Raw genomic sequence first — 11,303 nt, forward strand, 5'->3', positions numbered from 1 at the left:
GTGCAGCCCCTGCCAGCGCCGGCAGCGCTCAGCTTTGGCTCCGCAGCGCCGGCCCCGGCTGCTCTCGCCTCCAGGCCCGTCCTTCGCCAGAGGCAGGGGAAGGGCAAAGCCCCGGCGCAGCCACCTGGGGCAGGGCAGGACCTCTCTGGTGCATCCCACACCCGCAGGATGTGGCAGAGCAATGTGGGGAAGAGTAAAATGGAGCGGGCAGAGGGCAAGCCCACGTGGCATCACTGCGAAGGCAAGAGCTGTGCCCATTTGCTGCCAATGTTGAGCCAGCTTTAACCCCGAGTTTCAAGTTCAGTTCCCACTTTCAAATATTTTGGACAAAAGGCCCAGTGGCTCCAGCCAGCCTGAGGATGAGTGTGAGAGCTAACACAGCGAGCTGGCCAACACTGTCCATTGTGGTCAGCCCAGCTTAGCTTGCTCTAGAGAGGGCTGGATATCTGCTTGAGAGAGTTTTCTTTGGTCTTCAGGGATTTTTTCAGACAGGATTTGAAAAGTGACAGGGTGGGAAGCCCAGAAGTTTGCATGCATCTTCAGACAAAAACATGTCTCAAAATTTTCTGTGCAAGACCAGTGCTCTGCAATTTACCTGCCACCGCTCTAGCAGCAGCAGCTCTGAGCTTAGTCTGGCTCCCCTGGGAAGACTCAGAATGCTGCAGGTTCATCTGTCAGTGTGGTGAGACAGGTCCCAGCCAAGCCAGGGAATGAACTGCCTTGACTGCTTGCGAAGGGGCAGTGGCAAGCTCATGCCCTGCATCTCAGGGTACTGCTGGAGCATCCCTCCTGGCAGCACAGCCTGGGTACCACCAGAGCATCCCCCACAGTGGGCATATCTTGGATACCACTGGAGCATCCCCTGTAATAGGCACAGCCTGGGTACCACCAGAGCATCCCCCTCAGTGGGCACAGCCTGGGTACCACCAGAGCATCCCCCTCAGTGGGCACAGCCTGGGTACCACCAGAGCATCCCCCTCAGTGGGCACAGCCTGGGTACCACCAGAGCATCCCCCTCAGTGGGCACAGCCCACTGAGCACACCTCCCAGCACACACAGTGTGGGTATCACTGGAGCATCCCTCCCAGCAAACATGAGGTGGATATCAGTGGAGCATCCCCCTCACCACACACTGTGTGGATATCACTGGAGCATCCCCCTCAGCACACAGAGCATGAGTACCACTGGTGTATCCCCTTCAGCACACACAGCATGAGTACCACCAGAGCATCCCTCCCAGCAAACATGGGGTGGGTACCACCAGAGCATCCCTCCCAGCACTCACAGTGTGAGTACCACCAGAGCATCCCTCCCAGCACACACAGTGATGGCACTGCTGGATCATCCCCCTCAGCCCACACAGTGTGAGTGCCACCAAAGCATCCCTCCCAGCACTCACAGTGTGAGTACCACTGGAGCATCCCTCCCAGCAAACATGGGGTGGGTACCACTGGAGCATCCCTCCCAGCACACACAGTGATGGCACTGCTGGAGCATCCCCCTCAGCACACACAGTGTGAGTGCCACCAAAGCATCCCTCCCAGCACACACAGTGTGGGTACCACTGGAGCATCCCTCCCAGCACACACAGTGTGGGTACCACTGGAGCATCCCTCCCAGCACACACAGTGTGGGTACCACTGGAGCATCCCTCCCAGCACACATAGTGTGGGTACCACTGGAGCATCCCTCCCAGCACACACAGTGTGGGTACCACTGGAGCATCCCCCTCAGCACGGCTGTCGCTCCCCCCACCGCCGCCCGGCCGCCCCAGGCAGCAAACACTGCGTGCATTTAGCGTGGCAGGAATGGACAGTGGGGTGTTTCATCAACCCAGCAGCGATAACACTCGCCTTTTGTCCCTCCTGGATAAAGGGGGTTTGTGAGCACTGGCTTTCCAGCCCAAACTGGCATCTGTCGCCAACTTACCCCACTCATCCCCCCCTCGAGTTCCGCAGCAGCGCTGGGGACCAGGCAGCAGCAGGAGCTCCAGCTCAGACACAACTTGCTGGGAAGTTTCAGATTTCCAGATCCACCAAAATCTTGTTGAAGAGCCGCAGTCTCAAGCTCTGCTCTTGCTGATATTAAAAACAGCCCATAAACCCAAGGAAATCAGGGCTTTCCCCCTCATTTTAGTTTCCACCTAAGGCTCCTCGTGTGCTCCAGCTCCTCATGCCACCACAGAATCGCTGCCCAGACTTTACATGCTGTTGGTGACCTGGCACACGAGACAGTGCTGCCTTCTCCCATCCCTATGACAGCAGTGGAAAACACTCCCCCATGTACCAAAATCAGTCTGCTGAGGGAACAGGACTGCAACATACGTCAAAACCAGAGCTTAGAGATCATCCCTGGTGTTAGTTAATGCTGCCCACAATAAACAAGGCCAGCGGCTGAGTGGCTCCCTGCTGTGGACACAGGCACAGGCAGGACAGTGCACTTCCCCACAGCCAGCATATCCAAAAAGTTTCTGCTTTCCCTGCTTTGCTCATGAATTTTCTTCTATTGTCACACATCTGCCTCCTTTACAATCAACTGCAGGATGATCAGGCACCCCCCTTGGATAAAAGGTCTGCATTGGTGTGTCCAAGCAGGAGGCAATGCTCAGTGCTGTGGGATGGGATGGGATGGGATGGGATGGGATGGGATGGGATGGGATGGGATGGGATGGGATGGCAGAAGCAAGGCTCTTCCCACCAAGATGGCAATAGTCCTGCCAGATCCCAGACTGGAGCTGGTGCCTTATGAGGGGTTTTGTTCCTCTGAATACATATCCACAAAGTGATTCCAAGAGATAGCAACTGAGCCAACCCAGCCCTTAGCTCTGAAGGACCTACAGTGAGGAAAACCATGGCACAAATCTATGGCTTATGCTGCCCTTCCACCCCAGCGCTTTCCAGATAAATAACCCAGCGCTGATCGTATTTTCTAAATGAATGTGCTCAAGCATGTCATTACAATGAAAGCAGGAAACGCTTTGATCTAAAAAAAATAAGTTGGCTCAATACATCCAAAGTAGCAGCTTAACAAGCTTTAAAGAAAAACAATTAAAAGAGGTCTGTGGTGTCTTAGTGACACAATGTGCCTTCGCGGGAGCTGCGCATCAGAGCTCACTGTGGTGTCCGTATCAATGGGAAATGCCTCCAACCATGGAACACATCCAGGGAGAAAATACCTCACCATGGGATTTTTAATGGTGACCTCACAAAGTGCTCTGCTTTCCCAGGAGCAAGGACAAGTGCTGACCCACTGGAAGCATCTGGATGACCAGCACAGGGCCCAGCCAACCCTTCCCCATGGCAGAGGCTGGATGTCCACATAGGGACGTCCATCTAACTCAGATCTTCATTCCAGCACCATGGTCTCTGAATGGAGCTGCTTTCAATTCGCCCTGCAGTGACTGAGATTCAAACTGTCTTTCTCCTGGGAAGTCCCCAGCAACCCAGAGATGCACAGCCTGCCTGGAAACCTCAGCAGCCGTCCTCAGAAATGAACACAGGGAACACGTCAATAATTTCAAAAGCTCCATAAACTCTTAACAGAGATGGAGAAGATGAGAGGAATGAAGACTCTGAAAGCAGCAAGAGGAACAGATGGCTTTTATGGAGCAAGAAATACAATAGGAAAAAATGGAGCAGCAGTGCTCTCTTTGAAGGTGTGAAACGTCAGTAGGGAAGCCTGGAGAAAGCCAAAGCCCAGGAGCTGGGAGCTCAGTGCAGGGCACTGCATTGCCCAGCTGAGACTCTGGCTGGTGGTCCTGGGGAGCCCCTGGCCCCCCTGGCTCCTGAGACAGCACTGGCTCTGCCCAGCCCCACCACAGGGACATCCTGCTGCCAGAGAAGGGTCAGCGTGACACACAGCGTGGAGAAAGAACAGCCCAAAAAGATGATGAAAAAGCCAAGCTAAAATAGAAAGCAAAGGCAGCGGGAATGAACTCCGGGGCAAAGACTCTTCATCCTGTCACAGAAAGTTCTAAATCCCTTTTAGCACCAAGCAATTTCTTTTCCATGGAGAAGAGCCATTCTCTCTGCCATGGCCATCTCACTGTGCAATACAGCAACCAGGCAGCTCACAGGCTCTCCCACTGCAGCCAAAATCCTGATGGATCAAAGTGACCATGAGGATTTACCTCCAGCACCTCAAGAATATTGTGCCATTGGGGGCACAGCCCCTCAAAGCCCAACTGTCAGTGTGTCAGGGATCACTGTGCTCAGCATCTCATTAAAAAAACCCAATAATCCCCTTTGTGAGAGAGATTAAACTTTTGCAGCATTATGTCCAATGGGTTGGCAGCAGGGGATGACCTCCTGCATTCCTCAGTATCTCAGCTTCCTTCAAAGGCACCTGTGCCAGCAGCTTTACTTCCATCCTCATCCATCAAAATTAGCAAAATTGATTTTGCCAGAGAATATGTCACTTTGACAGGAGCCCAGAGTAAGTCCTGAGTGTGTCACGTCAGATGATGCTGAGGTAGAGCCTCTTACAAAGACAAGAAACAAGAAGATGAATAACTCATCCTTATCCTTTCCATGAAAAACTTCGCAAAAGAAAACCCATGAATGACAGATACTTGCAGGAAAAAAGGTTGATTCATTTTGGGAGTTCTTTCTAAAATAACACTTGCCAGCATCCGGAGCGGTCACACTTTCCCTACATAAACGCCCCGCCGCTGCGGACTCAGCCAAGCTTTGGCTCTGGCCAGGAAGAGGCAGAGCCAACCACGCTCCCGGCGGGGTGTGTGGCTTCATCTCCTGGCATTCATCACCCACGTTCCGGTGGGTCCCTAAGTGGATGTCCTCGTCCATGTCAATTAACTGCTGCTTCATTACTCGAGTCCTGCAAAGGGAGCAGAGATGTTATCGCGGGCGCCGGGAGCAGGGCTGGGGTCACGCACGGGACTCAGGCAATTACGGAATGTGTCCCTGAGGAAGCCACGTGTGCTTGTGCTTGCTAGGCAGGCAATTCCCAGGGGGGACAACCTGGGCTGGCCCCGACCTTGTCACATCTTCAACCTGAATGGCGTGCAGTCAAGTGGCAACATCAATTAGCGGCATTTGCTCTCACCGGCGCCTCGAATGCTGCTGCTGAGCAGTGAGTCCCCAGCCTTCCCATGCTGAGCACAGCAGCTCTACACCGCTCCTCAGCTGGCCACATTCCCTCCTCAGCAGCCTGAGGAGTCTCTCCTGACCATCCCGGGATGCTGCAGAAGAGGCACAGCCAAAACCCTCATGGACAGGAGCCATCAGTTCTCACCAAGCTGTAGCTGAAAGTCACAAATCCGCTCTCCTGTGTGGCACAGCGTGGTCCCACATGTGGTGTGTGCTGTGCTGCCGTTGTCCTGCGGCACACGGTCACCCCTGTGCCAGCACGTCCCCATCTCCATGCTTCTCTTGTGCTAGAGCACGTGTCCTCTGGGGAGCTCCAGGTTTTTCCACCTCAATCATCCAGACTTGCCTCTTGGAGGAAGTACCTTGCCACTCCCAGGCTGCATGTTGTTTTTGAAGCAGCTTTTGCTCAGCCTTTATTTGGATGTCAGTGGAGCTGGAAGTGCTGGCATCACAGCCAGGCCAGCAAAGCTTCACAGCTCCTGCCTCGCCATAGCTAAGCCTCATCCCATGGATGCTTCAGCCAGGGTCCGGAGCAGCTCTGCAGCCAAGGCGCTGCTTCTCCTCCCTGCCAGCTTCTGCAGCAGGAGCTGAAGAGTCCTTTCCATACCCACAGAGATGCTTTGCCAGGGAACAGCTTCTGCTCCCAATGGCTCTGGCTCATGGGGACACAGCAGCCACTGGCAGCGGGGACACAGTGCCCCTGGGATGCTCCAGCACTGCCAGGAAAGCAGAGCTGCTGAGAAAGACCTTCAGAGCAAACTTCAACAAAAATCATCGCATGTCAAAGCATATCTCCTGCCTACACATCATTTCCAAGTCACAAGGAGACATTTTGCAGATCGGAGTTGGAAATGAGCACTTTGTGAATGACTGGATTTATTTATTTCTCTAAGTCCTCAGGCGAGTCCCAGTGGGTGTTTGGCCCCCTGCCCCAGGCACCCAGCGCCTGCTGACCCCACCCCTGCTCATCTCCATGGAGCTGCTCATCCACCTCCAACCAAGCTGGGTTGTTCCTCCTTTTCTCGGTGTTGCTTGGGACCACAAATGCCAAATCTCTCAGCACTGATGGGAGGACACTCCCACACAGCTGCACCTGGGGCAGGTCCCCACCCTGCTCCTACAGCATCGCACCCAGCACCCATGTGAGCATGCACTGCACAGCACCCAGCCCTGCCACCACACCACAGGCAGTGTGGGTGCTCTGCCTCCAGCTTGGGCTGAGTTTTGGGAGCAGTGGGGGGTAATGGAGCCAAAATGCTCATCAATCCCCACCGTGTCCCAGTGAAGGAGCTCAGTGCTGCACTGAACGGAGGCTTTAGTGCAGCTTCGCCTTGCAGAGCCGCTGAGGCCAGAGAAAGTAACTGATAAACCCAGAAAGCAGAAGAGATTCAGCAGCAGACAAAAGCTCATTTCACAAGGAATCCTCATAAAACCAAATTAATGTTGAAGGATGAAGGCAGGTAAACCTCCCACGGTTAAGTTCAGGCCACTGAGACTCAGTTTAAATCTCTCAGCAGTTCTGATTTAATCAATGCATTTCCAAGTGAAATTAGATGGAGTACATCTCCATCACAGGAAATTATATAAGCTATCAAAGTCTGTAGGTGCAAGTCCCAGTAAAGAAGAGCTACAGGAAATATTCATATTGACTCAAATTCCATTTTTAAGGAGTCACTTCAGGTCCAGAGTTTAACGCTCTTTTAGTGAAAAAAATCACTCTGATGAAAACAGTGAGCCAAGGCAAGGAAGGGCCAAGCAGCAGATTTGGGAACAGCCCCACATAACCCACAGTGACTGCTGGGATGCTGGCCTGGGCCAGGAATCCTCTCCCAGCAGCACCACCCAGTGTGGGAGGGAAGGAGGATGGAAGGGAGAAAAGATGGAAGAACAGAAGTAAAACCTCTTAGTTTTAAAGGAGGGGGTGAAAGCACCAACAATGTCACACCATCCACAGATCCCACCCAACACACTCAGCCTCCAGGAATTATCCTGCTACAAGAGTGTTGCTATCAAACCCAAACTCTGTTGGGCTTGAACTGCTGTTGCCCACTTGGTCACCACCAGCCCTCCAGGAGAACAACAGGCACCACAACCCAGAGCCAGGCAGCTCCCGCTCAGCACACTGAGGTTCCAGTAATCTTGATAATCTTTCCTCCCAGTCCTTCTCCCATTAGCTATATTTAAAAGCTTAGGCATGCATACATTTTCATAATAAACCTCAGACCTGCTGGAAGTTCTGTTGCTTATTCACACCCTATGGAGCTGCCCTTGGGAGCCTGCATCCATCCATACCTACAGACACAGAGGTAAATAAGGCATGCTGGGACAGCCTGAGGATCAGATTGGGTGAGTGAAGGTGGGAACATGGTTGGAGATCTATCCTCTGCCTGGCTGCCCTTCCCTGTTGCAGTCTGGGCTCTGAAGGAACATTAGCAACCCTTTCTTTCCAGCAGATGACCATTATGCTCAGCAGAGCCAAGCCGTGGTGCTCCGGCCGCGGGAGCAGCTGGGCCGGCAGCTTGCCCGTCCCGTGTCCCGCCTGCCCAAGGCTGGCACAGCAGCTGCCACACAGGACAGCCCCGACCATCCCGGGCAAAAACAGCAGCACCACGACAACTCCCCCACCTGCCACCCCGCTGGAGACACCACAACGACAAGGCGGTGGCTCTGGTGTTATTAGAACAATTATTCACGCCCTGGGAAGCGGCTGCCGGAGCCCTGCGCCGCTCCCCTCGCCTCATCTGGGAAATTGCTGCCAGCACGGAGGTACAAACCGCTGCATAAAAGTGCAGTTTATTCAAGCATTATTGTGCCTGTTAAGTATCATAGCCAGTGACACCAGATGAATTTCTGTGGCAATCAATCCACCCGGGAGCAGCAAGCTCAGCCCCTGTGTGGATGCAGGATGAGTAAGGACTCCTCAGTGGAGGCCATTAACTCCCACTGCTTACTGCTCTCATTACTTCTCAGACTGCAAGGCTTGCATCTTTGACGAGCGGCTGAATCTACATTTGACAGTGTGAACCTGATGAGTGAAATTCATGGAAAATGTTTGCTTTGGCAGTAACTACAAGGCCCATAAAGTTTCCACGGAGCCAATGTGCAGGGATGTATGCTTTTAATGAGTTGCTTTATACAATCGCCGAGAAATTGCAAACGGTGGTTTTACTCCTACTGCAAATCACTCCAGAGCTCAACGCTGTAAAAACCGTGGCATATTGTTTAAAACATTATATTCATAGCTATGGAGGGGAAGTCCTCGGCAGCGCTGGAAGCCTGGCATGCAGCAGAAAGCTGCCGTGCCCTCGCAGGCGGGCGCAGGCACTGACGCAGGCGTGTGCACGCACACACGTATGTCTGTGCACACTCAGGGAAGTGACAGAGCCACTGCCACCTCCCAAAAAGAACAGATTTTGCCCCGCAACACCCACACCTGCCAAGAGCAGAGCGGGGCTGGAGCATCGCTGGGACCTCGCAGGGGCTTTCAGGGCAGCGCTGCTCGCTCTGCCCCGCTCTGAACTGGGGGGGAGGCAGCTCCCCTTTACCGAATAATTCTGAGAATGCAATTGCACAGGCCCTGCCCTCCCCTGCAGCTCACCGCGAGGCCAGGCACTGCCACCGCCCCGGGGCGAGAGGGATCCGACTTGAAAGGAGCAGCACGGTACCATCTCCCCGCCGCAGGCAGCCGCTCCAGGCACAGGCTGCGCGGGGTGAAACGGGCGCTGCAAAGCTCCACTGCTTCTCCTGAAGCTATTTTTTCTAGTAGTCTTGGAGAAAATGAGGAGAAATGACATGGGAAATGTCAGAAATAAAGCCAGAAGCAATTAGAGTAAGAGAGAAGGGAGAGCAGCAGGCAAGGTTAGCAGTAAAGTTATCTCTTATTAAAAATACAACACGGAGGGACTGGAAGCTGATGAGGCGGCAGAAAGGACAGCCTGGTGCTGGGGATCCAGGATGCACAGCACAGAAATTCGCAAGGCGAATGAATCGAGGAGGGAAGCAAGCAGAGGGCTCCTGTTTCCATTGCTAAACTCTCCTCAAAAATAACAAAGCAGAGGGCGTCCTCTGTTCCCAGGATTACAGCTTTCTGCCGCGCCAGCCTTAGGAAACGGCCCTCCAGCTCCACTGGGCTTTCACCTGACACGAAATAAATCCAAACGCGTGGCACCCTGAGAAAACCCTCGGGTGCTTTCGCCGGGAGGAATTCCTAAGGTCACTACATCACCACAGACTCTGTCCTTCCCACACGCAGCAGCAGCGCATCCTCGGCTGACGGACGGACGGACAGACAGACATCTCCAGCGGCAGCGTGAAGGTGCTCGTGTGCCCGGGCTGTCGGGGGGCACCAGCCAGAGGCAGGGCACAAAGAAGGGGGGCATTGGCAGCCAGCTCGCCACGTGCCTCTGGAATATGCGGCGCGGCACGGGAGTGCAAGAGAGAGGCCAAGGGCCTCCCCCAGCTGCTCAGCACAGACAAAACCTCAGTTCAGGTTTCACCCTCCAGGACTCCATCCACAGCCCGGACAGAGGGACAAAGCCTCCAGCGATTCCCACGGGTGGCGGACAAAGGCTTCTCGCATCACCACTCGCTGTCCGTGCATTCGGGGGGCCCTGCCTGCCTCCCTCCGTGCCCCCCAGGCTGCAGCCACGTTCTGCCGGAGCGCAGGGGCGCGGGGGGCGGCGCGGGCTGATGGTGCTGCGAGGGATGGGGGCTGCACCCACCATCCGCTCACCCCGCAGCTCCCCTGCCCACGCAGCCCTGCTCCCCAGGGAGCAGCCACAGGCCCCGCTGCGAGCTGCGGGAGTGGGGTGGCCGCTCGGGACTGCTCGCTTTGGGACCCCTCTCCCCAGCAGCAGGTGATGTGCCCGATCCACCGTCCTGCTCGGTGGAGGGATGTTTGGGGTTTGACCCCTGCCCGACACAAGCGCTCAAAGCCAGGGCTTTCCAAATAAAAAATCGAGTTGGGGAGAACAAAACAGATCGTGGATTTCACTTTTCCTTAGGGTCTCACTTGTTTAACCCGCTGCTGCTTGCACTCGATGCCACTGAGATGGGCTCAAAGCACCAAAACCCAGGTACTACTGGGGCTCCGGGGCCGCACACAGGCAGGGGCCGGGGCCAGGGCTTTCCAGCCACAGCACCATGGAAATAACAAGATTTCGGCTCAGATGACTTCGCAGCGGTAATGAAAATGTGTTACGTAACACTTTGCCTCCGTCTCCTCTGCTTGGCAATTCTCGATTAATCTCCCAAACACATCCATCCATCTATCCGTCCATCCATTCATCCATCCATCCATCCGTCTATCCATCCATCTGCCCGCACCCCGGACGCCCCCCCAGCCCCTTCCCCCGAGCAGCCCCCGCCGGGGCGGCCAGCGGGGAGCGAGCAGCCAGCGAGGGGACGCTGACCGCGGCTCCATCTCCTGGGCAGGGCGGGCGAGCGGGGCGGGGGAACCGGGTGGGGGGAGCCCGGCACGGCGCGGAGCGCGGACCGGCCGCCTCCCCGGGCTGCACCGTGCGCTTCCCGCTCCGCTCCGCTCCACACACCGCTCTCCATCCCGCACCCCGCTCCTCTCCCCAGCCCTCTCCAAGTTCATGGTTTAACTCCGCCGCTCCCCGAGCGCGCCCGGCGGCGGGATGCCCTAAGCGCTGCCCGGCGGGGCCATCGCTCCCCGGTCCTACCTGCTTCCCGGGAGCCGTCGCATCCACATCGTCACGTCTCGGCCCGGCCCGGCCCGGCCCGGCGGGGCTCAGCGCCTCAGCGCTCCATCCGGGCGCGCCGCCCCGCGCCCGCGGCGGCGCTCAGCGGCGGGGCAGGCGGCGGCCGGCGGGGCGGGCATGCCCGGCGGCGGCGGCGGCGGCGAGGACGGGGATCTGTGCTCCGGTGCTCCGGTGCTCCGGCCCCTCAGCGCCGGCGGGGCAGCTGCGCGCCCGCGGAGGCTGCGCGCCCCATGCGCGGCTCGGTGCGGCTCCGCTCGCCTCGGCTCGGCTCGGTGCGGTTCACCGGGGCTCGGCTCGGCTCGGCTCGGCTCGGCGCGGCGGGGCTGGGCGCGCGCGCGTCTCTGCGCGCACCCGCGGGGCGGGGGCGGGGGGCCGCGGCGCGGGGAAGTTGCGCGGGGCGGAGGCGGGGGCGGAGCGCGGCCCCTCCGCGCCGCGGCCGAGCGGGGGTGGACCCGGCTCGGCACCCGCACTC

The 11,303-nt window shown here is 56.6% G+C and overlaps 1 protein-coding gene across 1 annotated transcript in view; it reads right to left on the minus strand.

The window, feature by feature from the left end:
* AJAP1 (adherens junctions associated protein 1) overlaps window positions 1–10,930 on the minus strand; it is a 38,480-nt gene extending 27,550 nt beyond the window's left edge. Inside the window, exon 1 of the mRNA XM_071449314.1 lies at window positions 10,793–10,930. Within this exon, the coding sequence (XP_071305415.1) occupies window positions 10,793–10,821 (29 nt within the window). The 5' untranslated portion in view covers window positions 10,822–10,930. The remainder of the gene's footprint in view (window positions 1–10,792) is intronic.
* Between the last annotated feature and the right edge of the window lie 373 nt (window positions 10,931–11,303).

The sequence above is a fragment of the Agelaius tricolor genome, unplaced genomic scaffold (assembly GCF_023055355.1).
Source record: "Agelaius tricolor isolate 1412-34295 unplaced genomic scaffold, bAgeTri1.0.p SCAF_28, whole genome shotgun sequence".
Taxonomy (NCBI): domain Eukaryota; kingdom Metazoa; phylum Chordata; class Aves; order Passeriformes; family Icteridae; genus Agelaius; species Agelaius tricolor.